Consider the following 16,980-nt stretch of genomic DNA (forward strand, 5'->3'; position numbering starts at 1 on the left):
CAAATAAGCAAAGAGAAACGACAGTCCGTCAATCTGGAAAATTTTAAGAACTTTGAAAGTTTCTTCAAGTGCAGCTGCAAAAACCATCAAGCGCTATGAATAAACTGGCTCTCATAAGAACCACCACAGGAAAGGAAGACCCAGAGTTACCTCTGCTGCATAGGACAAGTTCTTTAGAGTTACCAGCCTCAGAAATTGCAGCCCAAATAAATGCTTCACACAGTTCAAGTAACAGACACAACTGTTCAGAGACTGCGTCAAATCAGGCCTTCCTGGTTGAGTTGCTGCAAAGACTTCACTACTAAAAGACACCAATAAGAAGAGACTTGCTTGTGCCAAGAAACACGAGCAATGGACATTAGAACTGTGGAAATCTGTCCTTTGGTCTGATCAGTCCAAATTTGAGATTTTTGGTTCCAACCAACGTCTTTGAGACACAGTAGGTGAACGGATGATCGCCGCATGTGTGGTTTCCACCGTGAAGCATGGAGGAGGTGGTGTGATGGTGCCTTGCTGATGACACTGTCCGTGATTTATTTAGAATTCAAGGCATGGTTACCACAGCATTCTGGAGCGATTCACCATCCCATCTAGTTTGCGCTTAGTGGGACTATCATTTGTTTATCAATAGGACAATGACCCAACACACCTCCAGGCTGTGTAAGGGCTATTTGACCAAGAAGCAGTGATGGAGTGCTGCATCAGACAACCTAGCCCCCACAATCACCCGACCTCATTCCAACCATCTCAATTTGGTTGAGTTGGACTGCAGAGTGAAGGAAAAGCAGCCAACAAGTGCTCAGCATATGTGGGAATTCCTTCAAGACTGTTGGAAAAGCATTCCTCATGAAGCTGGTTGATAAAATGCCAAAAGTGTGCAAAGCTGTCATCAACGCAAAGGGTGGCTAATTTGAAGAATCTCAAATAACATTTTGATTTGTTTAACACTATTGGTTATCTAGATGATTCCATATGTGATATTTCATAGTTTGGATGTCTTAAATATGATTCTACAAATGTATAAAATAGTACAAATAAAGAAAAACCTTTGAATGAGTAGGTGTGTCCAAACTTTTGACTGGAACTGTATATATGTATAAAAAGGAGGACACGTGGGCCAGCATGGCCACCCAATCTACCATAGTAGGAGAGTCTTGACTGTCTGAGCCACCTTCCACTCCTCACCAAGCAAAGACATCCATATAAACATGTCTGACACTCCAACTGAACCAAGAAATAAAATGGTTGAGCATTGGACTTAAATATACCATGCCCTAATAAGTTTCTCGGTCAGACACTTTCATTTTTACACGCAGATGTCTGGTACTTAGAGGAGCAGAGTGGAAAGTGATACTGTGTGGGTGGCATGTGTTCCACTACAGAATGTTATCTTGATTGAAGACCTGATTCTATCTGACACTGGGTACACACCCCCAGAGTCAGGGGGCAGTTCTTAGGCGGTGGCCGGGGTGGGAATGGGCCGGAGCAGGGTGAGAGCAGTCGTATCAGAGGGGGTCACCTCCATTTTTTCTGTGCTCTCATTCTCTGTGGGAAAGGTATCCTTTCTGGAAGATCCTGCAGGGGAAGACATATTTAGTGTCACTGTCAATACCTCCCTTCTTACTTATATCTAGGGAAACCAAATACAACGTGCCCATCAGGGCCAAACAATCTGTCAGGAAAGTTATTTTGAGGTCTCACCTTTCTGTGTAAGGATTATGACGCAGTCTGCTTCATCCTCATCGGTGTCTGCTTGGAACCCATCCATCTCATGAGCCTGGAACAAAGGAGTGCTAATGAAAATCTGATACATAGCCGTCTTAGCAATAGGATCTGAGCAAAAGGATGTCATATGCATAGTTTATCAGACTGTCCTACCTGCTCAGGGTCGGCAGCCTTCTTCATGAACTTGGTGATGGACATGCTGCCGGCACTCTTCCTCTTGTTGGAGGATGAGGGAGTCTTGTTGGAGGAGGGTGTGGTGGAGGTCTGTGGGGTGGTTGGGGAGTTGCCCTGCGAGCCTGTGGCCGCCGAGGCTTCTTCACGCGACACATGGGCCCCAGAGGTGAGGTAGTTCCACTGGCAGGGCACAGGGAGAGCCTCCTGGCTGAAGCGAGCCAGGACCTCTGTGTGTATGTACCAGCAGCAGCGTCTGTAGGCCGAGCGCTTCTCATACATGGCATTTCCCTTGATAAGGCGCTTCAGACGGATCCTAGGGCAAAAGGAGACCATCTCAGTTTAAAAAATATATAAAGCTTTTATATAGCATTTGCACTTGCAATAAGGCCCGAGGTGGTGTGGTAGAGTGCATTCGGAAAGAATTCAGACCCCTTGACTTTTTCCATTTTGTTGCGTTACAGCCTTATTTTAAAATGGATTAAATTGTCCCCCCCCCCCATCAATCTACACACAATACCCCATAATGACAAAGCAAAAACAGGTTTTTAGGAATGTTTGCAAATTTTACTTATAAAACCCCCAGAAATATTACATTTACATAAGTATTCAGACCCTTTACGCAGTACTTTTTGTTGAAGCACCTTTGGCAGCAATAAAAGCCTTTAGTCTTCTTGGGTATTTGGGGAGTTTCTCCCATTCTTCTCTGCAGATCCTCTCAAGCTCTGTCAGGTTGGATGGGGAGCGTCACTGCACAGCTATTTTCAGGTCTCTCCAGAGATGTTTGATCGGGTTCATGTCCGGGCTCTGGCTGAGCCACTCAAGGACATTCAGATACTTGTCCCGAAGCCACTCCTGAGTTGTCTTGGCTATGTTCTTAGGGTTGTTGTCCTGTTGGAAGGTGAACCTTCACCCCAGTCTGAGGGTCCTGAGCCCTCTGGAGAAGGTTTTCATCAAGGATCTCTCTGTACTTTGCTCATCTTTCCCTCAATCCTGACTAGTTACACAGTCCCCGCCGCTGAAAAACATCCCCACACCATGATGCTGCCACCACGCTTCGCCATAGGGATGGTGCCAGGTTTCCTCCAGACATGAAGCTTGGCATTCAGGCCAAAGAGTTCAAGCTTGGTTTTATCAGACCAGAGAATCTTGTTTCTCTTGGTCTGAGTTGAGTGTCCTTTAAGTGCCTTTTGGCAAACTCCAAGCGGCCTGTCATATGCCTTTTACTGAGGAATGGCTTCCGTCTGGCCCCTCTACCATAAAGGCCTGATTGGTGGAGTGCTGCAGAGATGTTTTGTCATTCTGGAAGGTTCTCCCATCTCCACAGAGGAACTCTGTGAGAGTGACCATCGGGTTCTTGGTCACCTCCCTGACCCAAGCCCTTCCCCCCCCTCCCGATTGCTCAGTTTGGCCGGGCGGCCAATCTAGGTGGTTCCAAACTTCTTCCATTTAAGAGTGATGGAGGCCACTGTGTTCTTGGGGACCCTCAATGCTGCAGACATTTTTTGTTACCCTTCCCCAGATCTGTGCCTCGCTAAAATCCTGTCTCGGAGCTCTACAGACAATTCCTTCGACCTCATGTCTTGAGTTTTGCTCTGACATGCACTGTCAACTGTGGGAGCTTACATAAACAGGTGTGTGCCTTTCCAAATCATGTCCAATCAATTGAATTTACCAGGTGGACTACAATCGTTGTAGAAACATCTCAAGGATGATCAATGGAAACAGGATGCACTTGAGCTCAATTTCGAGTCTCATAGCAAAGGGTCTGCATACTTACGTAAATAAGTATATACATTTGTCAAATATTATATAAACCTGTTTTCGCTTTGTAATTATGAGTCATTGTGTGTAGATTGATGAGAATGTTTTTATTTAATACATTTTAGAGTGAGGCTGTAATGTCAAGGGGTCTGAATACTTTCACAATGCACTGTATATGGCCATATACCACAGCTAAGGGCTAATCTTAAGCGCGACGCAACGTGGAGTGCCTGGATACAGCCCTTAGCCGTGGTAAATTGGCCTTATATCACAAACCCCAGAGGTGGCTTATTGCTATATAAACTGGTTACCAACATAGAGAAGTAAAAAGAAATGTTGTCATACCCATGGAATACGGTCTGATATACCATGGCTGTTAGCCAAATCAGCAGTCAGGGCTTGAACCACCCAGTTTATAATATGAGTTTAATAGTGACCATATATGATTTACTCATTATGTAAAATAGCAAATGTTTAGTAAATCCAGTTTAAAGTTACCTGGTGGGGATGTCTCCCGAGTTCTGGGGGCTGGAAATAGTAGAGGTCAATTTCTGGCGACAAAACTCCTGGAACTCTGTGATGATCACCTTATTGCTGTTCACATTTCCATGGAGCAGTGGCAGCAACTGGGACAGCACTGAAGATATGGTAGGGGAAATGGGAAGGTGTTTGAAAACACATTCTACATCTAGGCCTATTCATACAAAGTTTGGGCAAAAGGCTGCATCCAATATGATCATATACTCCCTCAGGCTGCTACAGAGCAACTTAGGTCAGCCATAAAGACCTGTTGTTCACTGTTCACAATTACTTGTTGGCACAGTAAATACAGAGTGACTCAGACGCAGCATATAAAGCTGGTCTGAAAACGATACAGATCTTTGATTGTCTCTAGTTTAGACTAGAGTCTAGTCTCCCTTGCAGTCTGGACAGCGATCAATGACTGAAGCACAAGGTGAATTACAGGGGAGCTTAGCTCCCCCGAATGAGACATGAGCTCTCCAAAAGGCAACAAAAGTCCAACTTGGGGGGGGGGGGGTCTCTCTAAATAATGATAGAGTATTACTGACGCATTGTCAATTTACTCTATTGAAGTTGATGTGCTCATCTGAAGCCTGTGTGTTCATGTGTATAAAATTGCGTCGGCTGACGGGGATACCAGTATTCGAAGTTCATTGCAATGAACATTGTAGTCTAGTAAGTTGACCATGTGTTATGGTGACAATATCTCCCACTATTCCTGGAACAGTCCTGTATTTCAAATCAAATTGTATTAGTCACATGCGCAGAATAAAAACAGGTGTAGCCCTTACAGTGAAATGCTTACTTATGAGCCCCTAACCAACAGTGCAGTTTAAAAAAAATATGGATAAGAATAAGAGATAAAAGTAACAAGCAATTAAAGAGCAGCAGCAAAAAATAACAATATATACAGGGGGGGTGCCGGTACAGAGTCAATGTGTGGGGGCACCGGCCAGTTGAGGTAGTATGTACATGTAGGTAGAGTTATCAAAGTGACCATGTATAGATGACAACAGAGAGTGGCAGTGGTGTGCAGAGGGGAGGCAATGCAAATAGTCTAGGTAGCCATTTGACGAGATGTTCAGGAGTCTTATGGCTTGGGGGTAGAAGCTGTTCAGAAGCCTCTTGGACCTAGACTTGGCGCTCCGGTACCGCTTGCCGTGCGGTAGCAGAGAGAACAGTCTATGACTAGGGTGGCTGGAGTCTGACAATTTTAAGGGCTTTCCGCCTTCCTCTGACACCACCTGGTATTTCAGCCACTTTTCAGGTTTACCGACCTATTTACAAAAAATGTAAATTTGTACCGTATTTCAGACTTCACATTCATTTGATCAGAATTGACATTCATTGCATCCCAATGTGTCTTTTTTGCGGTCATTATGATAAGATCTGGTGAGGTTAAACACTACAACTGTTGAAAGATCTGATATTCTGCACAATGCAACTGAAAAAAAGACAAGACGTAGGCCTGTGTCATATCGTCAACCAATCACCAATTTGGTTAAATTCTGCACGGCACAATTCCAGCTAATTTTTGTCTGAGAGGACAGTCAATTGTTCACAACAGAGCTACAAATTTAAATAGACAAAATATTAGACACAAATATATACAGTAATTTAGCAAACCTGTGTAGCTCTCCATGCTCATGTTTTAGGCCTAAGTAATTGCATAGACAGAGCTCAATCATTAAGCACATTTTCTGCTACTTCACTCAATCCAGTTTTGAAAGTCTCCCTTCGTAACCGTTTACATTTTCCTGATGACAAACAGGTGTTTTCTTGGCGAAACATAACCCGATTTTTATAAAAACAACCACATTGGCATATGTGGTCTCTCTTTTCTTCAACTCCACGCATGAGGCGAAATAGTTGGTGTGTTTGATTTAGCTTGCTCTCGATGCAGCATGAGTGCAGATGAATCGCATGTTGGTCTTGGGTGTTAAGTCCATCTCCACAATCAAAACACAGATTTTTGTGTAAATATAAGTGCATGCTTGCTAAAGTCAGTAAAGGCACAGGTCATTACAGTTTGGCCCCTCGGAGCTACTCAAGGAAAATCAGACAACAGTGACACTATTCAAACACATGGCTCAACCAAATTACTAATTTACATTATTCTGTAAGAACTCAGATAAGCATTGCAAAGACAAACACAGTCACAGGTTTTCCATCCAAACCAAGAACTACATTTCATCCCGCTTCAGTCAGCCAATGACTCAGATGATCACTACCACTTAGCGGTGGCAAGACTAATAAGGCTGAGGTCGAAAGGGGTCTACATGAATATTGGAGAGAGCCTAGCGTTTAAGGGCGTTGGACCAGTAACCTAAAGTTTGCTGGTTCAAATCCCTGTGCCAACGACGCAAAAAAATCTACCGATGTGCCCTTGAGCAAGGCACTTAAACATAAATGCTCCTGTAAGTCTCTTGAAATGACAACACACACAATGAACTCTGTATATCTGCATGATGTTCCCCCAGACATATATACTCACGCTGCTCATCTTCTTGTAGTTTCTGTTGTAGTTTCTGTGCGTAGTCCTCTGGGGTGGTGGGCTCCGCCTTTGGCAGGGGTTCTACCAGGCACACAGCGAATTGCTGGAATAGCTCCAGAGGAGGACCCTCTCCCTCCCATACACAGCTTCTCACCACCGCCTCCAGCACCTTCACCTTCACCTTCTTGGCTATCAGCTCGTCCCACTCCCGGGCCTTCAGCTTCTGACGAACTTTCTGCTTCTCTGGGTCGCCACCCTCCTGGAATCACGTCACAGAGATAGGAGCAATTAAGGAGAGTACACCATACACACTGACGACCGCAGTCTGCCTGCAGCACCTGACCCAAGGAGTCACTAGAGCGCGATGAGCCAAGTAAAGCCCCACCAGCAAAACCCTCCCCTAACCCGGACGACACTGGGCCAATTGTGCCCCACTCTAAGGGACTTCTGATCACGGCTGGTTGTGACACAGTCCGGGATCGAACCTGAGTCTATAGTGACGCCTCCAACACTGTGATGCAGAGCCTTAGACCGCTGCGCCACTTGGGAAGCCCACTGTAAAGAACTAAGTACTTACATTATATCCATTATTAGTCATACCAGACCACCGGAAAAGAACAGTAAAGAAAATGAATGAGGCATGCATACGGATTGTAGGGACAATTTAACCTACCTCTTCCTCCTCCAATGCCCCCTCCCCATCTGATAGGTAACCATGGGGTACAAAGAAACCATCCTCATCGTCGTCGTCATTTTCACCTCCCTCATCATTATCCTCCTGCAAAAACAAAGTGTTTAGTCAGGGATAGGCCACATTGATTGGGGTGGGGGCCACAAAAAAAGGGTCCGCAATGGGTCTGCGTACCCACAAACATCCCCGCAACCTTGTGAGCAAAATATTTTAACGGCCCACCTAATGACAGCCAAGATTTTTCCCATTAGGTTTATCATCTCCTGAAATTCTACACATTTTGCCATGGGGTGGAAAAAAAGACTGCCATTTTTAACTCATTTCATGCAAATCTACTCATTTTGCAATGGGGCGGACAGACAAATTAGCCGTTTTACAGCCAATTGCCTGCAATTCTACACATTTTGCCATAGAGTGGAGGCATTTTTGTTAGCATTTTTTTTTTTACATGATAACTGATGATCAATGGGCCCCACCCCGGTCGGTAATTCGACCATGCTTACTACACGTTTAGATAGCTGGCCACAAGACTAACTTAACAATACATTAAAAAAATTGCTGACATGGGCTAATTAAGTGACTGCTGACGCACAACCAAATTTCAAAATTGCACCATGTGTATTCTATTATTCTAACTCTCAACAGTAAGTTGAGACCCCGACAGAGTCCGCCCGACCCCCCAAAAAGTTGCCCCTCCCTTTAGATCCTCACAACCAGCAGTAATGATACAGCTGCAACAATGAGCAAATCTTGATATCAAACAGAACAGCAGAGCATCAAAAGCTGTGACAGAAGAGTATTGAAGAGAGACCTACCCCTTCACTGTGTGACAGGGACTCTCCTGGCTCCTCCTCCTCCCACTCCTCATCACTGTCTACTTCATAATCCAACAGGTCCTAGCGAGAACACACAAACTTTAGTCATACATGGAAACCCGTCAAACATGGAAGTCACAGTGCAACTGATAACACATTCTTCACTCATGGCACCACTTGACAAATTGGATATGGCAGGGTTAGTGAGAGCAATATGTCAGAAACTAAGATGTAAAGAAGTGAAAAGCTTCAAGGATCATGGTCAGAGAATGAGGGAAGTCTTACCTTGTCCTGTCTGAGAGGGTAACGTGGGGAGATGTGGGGGCTCTTTTTACTCCACGTGCCCCAGTAGGCAGGCCGGTAGTTCTCACGGAACTGAAGGAGCTTCATGCGGCCGTAGCACTGCCGGTCAGGCACACCGTCCGGTTTAGGCCCCTTACCTATCACTATACACTCCCTATGCAGAGAACAGAGAGGGGCCAAAGACTATAGGAGTGTACATACACTGAACAAAAATATAAAATCGCAACATGCAACGATTTCAAAGACTATACGGAGTTAGTCCATATAAGGAAATCAGTCAATTTGAAAATTCATTAGTCCCTAATCTATGGATTTCACATTACTGACAATACAGATATGAATCTGTTGGTCACATACCTTAAAAAGGTAGGGGCGTGGATCAGAAAACCTGTCAGCATCTGGTGTAACCACCATTTGCCTCATGCAGCGCAACACATCTCCTTTGCATAAAGTTGATCAGACTGATAGTGGCCTGTGAAATGATACCCCATTCCTCTTCAATGGCTGTGCGAAGTTGCTGAATATTGTCAGGAACTGGAACACGCTGTCGTACATGTCAATCCAGAGCATCCCAAACATACTCAATGGGTGACATGTCTGGTGAGTATGCAGGCCATGGAAGAACTGGGCCATTTTCAGCTTCCAGGAATTGTGTACAGATCCTTGCGACATGGGGCCGTGCATTACCATGTTGAAACATGAGGTGATGGCAGCAGATGAATGGCACGACAATGGGCTTCAGGATCTAGTCACGGTATCTGTGCATTCAAATTGGCATCAATAAAATGCAATTGTGTTCGTTGTCCGTAGCTAATGCCTTCCCATTGTTAACTTGAAATGACACAACGACAAGGTTCCAGTTTAACAAAGTTTACTATACTACTTGAACACACTACAAGGTAGCCATTCCACTCAAGGCTAGGTCCATCAACGATTAGACTCCCTGCGCAGGCGCACTCTTGACTGAGTGATAGCCCCGTAATAACAGAAGTATAGGGATACTTAAAACATGAACTTAACACCCATACCATATAACCGCATCATGATGCATTCTGTTCACAACATTGACATCAGCAAACCCCTCGCACACACGACGCCATACACGCTGCCTGTCATCTGCCCTGTACGGTTGAAACTGGGATTAATCCGTGAAGAGCACACTTCTCCAGCGTCACAGTGGCCATTGAAGGTGAACGACGCCGAACTGCAGTCAGGTCAAGACCCTGGTGCACGCAGATGAGCATCCCTGAGATGGTTTATGACAGTTTGTGCAGAAATTCCTTGAATGTGCAAATCCAGTTTCATCAGCTGTCCGGGTGGCTGGTCTGACAATCCCACAGGTGACTCCCCCAAAACATCAGTGGCATTGTATTGTGAGACAAAACTGCACCCTTTAGAGTGGCCTTTTATTGTCCCCAGCACAAGGTGCACCTGTGTAATGATCATGCTGTTTAATCAGCTTCTTGATATGCCTCACCCTTCATGTGGATGAATTATTTGATCTTGCTCACTAACAGGGAGGTAAACACATTTGTGCACAAAATGAGAGAAATAAGGTTTTTGTGCATATGTCAAATTTCTGGGATATTTTTTTCAGCTCATGAAACCAACACTTTACATGTTACATTTACGTATTTTTTTTCAATGTAGAAACAGCCTCTTTACTGTAGGAAATCGCAGATTCTTTGTCGTTTCACAAAATGTCAATAGTTCAGTAATTCAAAGCACCTATTGGTGCCATCATGGCCACGCAACAATTGTGACTTTTAGGGTGTGATGGTCTCACCTCATAGAGTCTGTGCTTCTGGGCTTGGTTGGGCCTGATCTGCGGGGCTCATTTCTGGTCCAGTCCCTCAGGCCGTGCAGACTTCCATCAGGTTTAGCCAGGTACCGGTCCAGTTCATCCAGGACTGCCTCCTCACACTGGACCCGGGTCAGCGGCGCCAGACCCATGTGCTCCTTTATCTCAAATGGAGCAAACTTTCCACAGGCAGACACAAGGGTCTGAGGTGGGAGGGACAGAATTAACATGCCACTATTTTATGATTAAGATTTTGTATTCTTTTTCAATCCAGTCAGAGTTATTTTACCTTTGTGGCCTGCTGAGGAGTCTTCGGTTTCTGTAGGAATCGTGTTATCTCTGCTTTCTCTGCTTTGAGCCTCTGAATAGAACATTTTCAGATGTATTATCAGGTCTGTTACAATGACATGGCAATTGCCAACCGTCAAATGTCAGACATTACATTTCAGTTTAAAGAATAGAAACATCCCTTATCAACTCACATCCTTCTCTTCTTTCAACCGTTTCTCCTCCTCTTTCTTTCTCTTGCCTTCAAGTTTTGCCCTGGGGGAAATTATATCATGTTTAATTCAATTGCAAGGATTACATTAGCTTTAATAAAAAAAACGTTCAATCAAATGTTTCCAGTCAAGTCAATATAAAAGTAACAAGACATTTCAGATCTGTAGCTCTAGGTGGTTTTCGATCAAGCAACACTCACTCCTGCTTCGATTTGCGATGCTCCTCTTTCGCTCTTAATTTCTCTTCTTTTTCCTTTTCCTCTTTTTCTTTTCTCTCTCTTTTTTCACACTCTTCTTTCTCCCTTTTCTCCTTTCTTTCCCCCTCTCTCAGTTTGCGGGCCTCCTCTTTTTTCTTCTCTTTAACAGCTTTAGCCTCCTCCCGCTGCCACTCTCTCTCTTGGCGCTGGTGTAGCCTTTCCTCTTGCTCCTGCAAACTCTATGAAGAGAGGAAATAAATTCAGCTTCAGATAAGTATTTTGATATAGATATTGAAATAGTAATTGGATGCAAAATTATGCCACTTAGCAGTGAAATACAGAAGTGATCTATCACAGGTCATTATACCTTTATAGAGCGTCTTTTCACAGTTTTCTGCTCTATTTTAGGGCTGGAATGTGGCTCCTGGAAAGAGAGAAGGTAACATAAATCAAGTATTAATTTAAAAGCTTTCTGCTGTGTACATTTACACAAAGATCCCTGATGACAGACATTGAATGATTATTGAATCTGATTTGCGAGTCGGTACTCACCGTGACAGTAGGATTGTTCTCCGTCTTGGCAGCCTCTGGGGAGCTCTCGGCCGCTGACAGAGCGCTGGTGGATGAAGGAGACAGCTTGGACCCATTCCAATGACTGGACATATCAGGGATGACAGACTCTTCCTCTTCTTCTTCCTCTATGTCAGATCCCTGTGTTGTATCTAGCTGTGAGATTGATGCTGTGTCCTCCCCTTCCTGCTCCCCATCCTGTTCATCCCCCACCTTGCAGTCTAATTGCCCTGTTTTGGTGGCCGTTACAGCACTCAGGGTTTTGCTCTGGTGGTTGTTTTTTGTGGGAGGACACGAGGCAGAAATGGGTGTCGCAGGTTGCTGCTTTAGAGGGTCAGTTGAATTGAAGTCCTCAGTGAGAACAACAACTATTATTTTGGCAGGGGAAGTTTGGCTGCTGTTACTCATGAATCCATCCAGGGGTCCGCGGCCGTTAACCAGGGCTGGTCCGTGACGCATGGGTAGCGGGGAACTTTCAGATTCATTCTCCCCATATGATAGCCCAGGCTCTGGGCAGGGAAGGGCACGAGTTCTTTTGGGTTCACTGGTCTCTTTGGGCTCTGGGTTCAGACGCTTAAATGGAAGGCGAGCTGAGGAGAAAATACCATTTATTATCCCTGATTTTCAAATTGGACTAAATCCAATTTATCTTTAAAAGTATTTGGGAAAACAATGAAAGCAAAGACACTAAATTAAAGAATTGTATTAATTGTAATATAATTGACTAAATTAGAATCTCTGAATATTTTTTTATATAGTTTGATAGCATTATGTTATTATGTATCATTCTCCTTTAGCAAAATAAAATCATCTAATTGTTTACTTTACCAGGTTAGTCTCATTGAGATTAAAAATCTATTATACAAGAGAGACCTGGCCAAAATAGCAGCACACAACATTTCAGCCACAATTACAACTTAAAACACAAAGTACTACGGTTTAAAAAGATACATTTACGAGATTTGGCATCACCTTTGACCTTTTAAAACATGTTGGCTGGAGTTTTACTGTTATCTATTGCCAGGTAAAGGGAAGTTGTGACATCGGTCGAGCAGAAATCTGGCAAATAGTATATGGAGGTAATATGCATTCAAAACACCTGAGGTTCACTTACCCTGAACAAGCTTCTTATTGGCATTGCTGGGTTTGACTTTGCCATCCATACCTGTAACCAAAACAATGTGAGGGAGATAAGATGACAACAATCCCACAACCAATCCTTCAGTCATCAAACAGACTGTTTTTCAATACAGAAATATTTCCAGTTGCAAACAAGTTGCGTCACTTTAATTGCTACACAACTGTCACTGGAACAAAGAATTATGTGCAGTACCTTCATATGTTCAAACCACAAAAACAGTCACAACACTGTATGACTTAAACACTAACTGCTTTATCCCCCCCACTCAATTTTATTCATGCTATAGGCTAGTCCTTAGTTCACTCATATGGTTAGTTTAACAAATGCATCCAGGTTATTTAAGGAATGTAATAATAAATACATGTCAGTCAATTAGGAAACGGGTAAGTTAGACTTGGCACTTATCAAGTAAACAGACTACCACTTCAATTCAAATATAATGTTAAATCAAATGTGACTCGTTTCATTAAACTAGGCGTATGTCACAAGTCACGACTTCACAGGAAAGGCATTTGAACGCTAATCAAAAAAAATATTATCAAAATGTGTTTTTTGGCAGAAATGCCTTATGGAAGATTTGAACTTTCACGTGCCTTAATAACAAACCTGTATGCCATCTGTAAATACGAATAAAGTTGTTAAATTACGAGCCTAGTTTAGCCACATAAAAAGACAAGAACCTTCCTGGTAGCCATGATTGGCTGAGATAATGAGCGGGCCAGACATGCCGAGAGAGTTTCGGATTGGTCTGCCATGTAGAATCTTCTGTCTATAAAATGAGCTGCTCGTTATGTGTAGATAATCCTTCTACTGCAGTTTTTTTTCAAAAGATATAACATTAGAGATGGAGAACTGCAAATGTGCTGCTAATGCTCTCAATAACATTGCTGCCCTGAATTTATCAGGCGCTATCGACAAAGGGCAGTGGGGGAAAGTTGTGATGGACTACTTTCAGGAGGACGATCGTACCATGCTGACTCTAGGACTGAAAATTAATCAGACGATTAGGAAATCCCTGATTTAGGTAAAAACATTTTCATCAAAGACATTGTAGAGTCTTCCGATGACAGCGATGGGGAAGAACCAGCGATCAACAGTGTTGTCACGGAAGAAGTTGAATGAGTTTTGAAATCAGTGGAATGTTTGGTAGAATCAGAGTATGATAGAGATTAATATAATTCTGGCATTTGTTTGCAAATGCAGAGGGAGTCGTTAAGAGAACACAGAAGGCTGTTGTATAAAACACCTGTCTTTGGATTAAATCTTCAAACTAAGGGCAACCATGGCATCTGTAACAGAGGGAGAAATATCAGATGATTCTTATGGCATTGCAGTGTGAACCAGAGTGACTTGACAACGGGCCAAGCAAGCAAGCTGTACAAACAAAACGAAAACGACACAGGACGTCTTATTTAATGAAAGGGGTTGCAGTCTCCCGTGAAGCATTCATCGATGTATACGGGTAAGAGTCTAGCTACAGTTTCAGATACTATACGTTTCAAATTTGGTCAGAAAGTTGTTTTCATTGCAAGTTAAAGCTTACGGTTAGTTGGCTAGCTGAAGTTAGGTGGCTGGCTCTCTAACTAACATTAGCGTTAAGTGTATGATCTGTGTAGAAATATTATCTCAGAAAGCAATTTGCATTGCTAGTTATAGCCTAATGTTAGTGAGTTCCCAGTCATCAGCACTATCTGCAGTGCCTCTATGGACATTCACATGACTCTCTCCTAACACACGCCATACATTGCTGCTACTATCTATTTTTTTTTATCCTGCTGCTCAGCCACTTTACCCCTGATTGTATGCATATAACTACCTCATCCATCACCAGTACCACTGATAATGTTATTGATATTGTTTTTGTTCATACGGTATATTATTTTGTTCTTTCTCTACTGGCATTGACACTTTTTTTCCCTTTATATTGACACTATCTATTTTTGATATTGCTACTATGCAAGTAACCATTACGCTGTACTGTTTACACCTTCTGTAGAGACCCATCCACTTAACAAGATGTATTTGGGGGTTATAACATTTCTTTCACATAACCCATCAACTTAGACAAGTGTGTCTGGGTAAGCATCATCTAATATTTTTATCTGGACACTTTCTGTTTACCTGGATTTTTTCCTTACTGTAGGCTACTACTTTTACCACACTACATGGCCTTTAGCACATGACCTCAAATGTGAATCCTTAAAAAGATGGGTGGGGCTAAGGGTGTGAATAATGCTGAATGGGTGTAAACAAAAGAGCTCTCCAGTAGGTTTACCAAAACATTTAAGGAACATTTTCTCAAAAGGTGGGGTTTATCAACTTTCAAAGCAGAATTACTTTCCCCATTGTTTCTCATATGCAGTGTATGATATACCATTTTGTAGCTCTGAGTCGCTACTTTTATCCAATGTAAAAAACACAATTTCATTTTACTACATAATACCGAATCAAGTCGGTGGATCACAAATAAATAAAAAACAAGGAGAGGATGGCACAAGTCATCGGGCTAAGTATATCGAGGTGTTTGCTTTTCTCTCCCGCCATTCGGTGAATATAAGCCAAGTGTAAAAGCCCGGCTGTGGCTACACTCACAGCTCTAACGGTGGTGAGAACAGGCTTAGCCTCAAAGTAAAATAAACAAATTCCGTTTGTTAAAGTAACCCCAAACAAGCTTATTGTTGGCATTGCTAGGTTTGATTGGCATTGCTAGGTTTGATTGCCAGGTTTGTAACCAAAACGAGGGAGATAAGATGACAATCCCACAACCATCCCCCCTCATCACTCATAGCTAAAGTTAGATAGACTTTGGTTTTACAATGCACTTTTACTTCATCAGTAAATGCAGCAGTACAATGCCATTGACCATTAAATGAACCATTGTCAATGGTTCTAGTTGTCGAGCGGGCAGTGTTGTAACTCAATGTCTAGTCGAAATTATATTTTCCGACTAACGTTAACTGTTATCAACAAGCTGGTGATCAAAACTACCAATACACTGTTCAATCATTTCGGTGCACATTAGCTTGCTAGCTAACGTTAGTTAGCTGAAGCCATGGGGTGTCTAGCAAGCAGCAGGCTGGCATGGTTGACACCAATTCTAACTAGCTTAGCTAGCTAAATTAGCTGGCTGAGGAATAGTTAACTATAAAGATTAACGTTAGCTAACCAAGTTACAGTAAAGTTAGATTCATTTCAGAAAATATTGGTCATATAACTTAGTTAGCTATACAAGCTAGGTGAACTTCAAGCGTAACTTACATAAACCCACATTTTACACTTCACTACTTACTTGTAAATGTTATGAGGGGTTGGCTAATAAAAACGTTAATTCGCTAACGTTAGCTATCTACTATAACAGTTAGTGTACTGTACAGTAACTAACTTAGTAGTTAACCTTACTGACGTGTTAGCTAACGTTAGCTAGTTATAGTAACGTTAGTTAGCTAACGTATTAAGGCATACGTTTGTGTTGACTATGTGGCCATAGGCAAACTGAAAGGTAAATAATAATTTAAAAGTATATAACCAAATTCCAAAAACATTTGAAAGGTTAAAATAGAAATATCGTCGCTACCTCTCCTCCGTGGAGTGGATGCTAAATGCCCGTCCACAGATGGATCTTCCGCCGCCAGCATCACCATCCGAGACTTCCCTCACTTTTGATATCCTTGTGCGGAAAACAGTGGCAATATAACAAAACCATATGATGTCGCAATATTGACAGGTCTTCCAGAGTAACACTGTTATTCTGCAAAATATACTATACAGTTGACTGGGTTTTACTATTTTTAAGACTAAGTAGCTACATGTTATTCTTTCCGCATCTCACACACACTCCCTTTGGATCTCCTTGCTGACTCGCGCCCGTCGTCAGTCAGATTTGGCGGGAGTATGTCGCTCTCCTCAGAATCATTTGCTGATTGGCCAGATCTCTACTTCGTTGGTGGGGTTTCACGGCGATTTGGATCCAATATTTTTGGAGCATTGTCGCCACCAACTGTATGGGGTGACAAAAGGAAACTTCATACGATTAAGTAGAGTTAACTAAAACAAAACAAAAATAACTACACAAAAACGAACTCCCACTCCTTCAAACTTCAATAACTCCCTCTCACCAATTTGTCTTAAACAACATTAGCATGAGTAACAATATTGGAATCTGTTTGATTTTGTTTGGAGGAATAAATCACATTATTTAAAAAGGAGCGTATTATGTAATACTCAAGATCAGGGAGGTAGCTGCCAATTACTTCACACTGGAAGAAGTTAAGCTACACTAAAGCGAC

At 42.8% G+C, this 16,980-nt stretch overlaps 1 protein-coding gene across 1 annotated transcript; it reads right to left on the reverse strand.

Moving 5' to 3' along the window:
• Nucleotides 1-1,040: 1,040 nt before the first annotated feature.
• Nucleotides 1,041-16,564, reverse strand: LOC120051807 (chromatin assembly factor 1 subunit A-like). The gene is made up of 16 exons (XM_038998693.1): nucleotides 16,269-16,564; nucleotides 12,668-12,718; nucleotides 11,536-12,143; nucleotides 11,351-11,407; nucleotides 10,987-11,222; nucleotides 10,769-10,829; nucleotides 10,576-10,647; nucleotides 10,272-10,489; nucleotides 8,468-8,639; nucleotides 8,183-8,263; nucleotides 7,350-7,454; nucleotides 6,677-6,935; nucleotides 4,159-4,297; nucleotides 1,879-2,212; nucleotides 1,702-1,777; nucleotides 1,041-1,575 (listed from the first exon to the last, which is right to left on the reverse strand). The coding sequence occupies exons 1-16, from the start codon at nucleotides 16,333-16,335 to the stop codon at nucleotides 1,454-1,456; spliced, it is 2,658 nt and encodes an 885-aa protein (XP_038854621.1). The 5' UTR covers nucleotides 16,336-16,564; the 3' UTR covers nucleotides 1,041-1,453.
• Nucleotides 16,565-16,980: the final 416 nt, after the last annotated feature.

This window comes from Salvelinus namaycush, chromosome 8 (genome assembly GCF_016432855.1).
Source record: "Salvelinus namaycush isolate Seneca chromosome 8, SaNama_1.0, whole genome shotgun sequence".
NCBI lineage: Eukaryota > Metazoa > Chordata > Actinopteri > Salmoniformes > Salmonidae > Salvelinus > Salvelinus namaycush.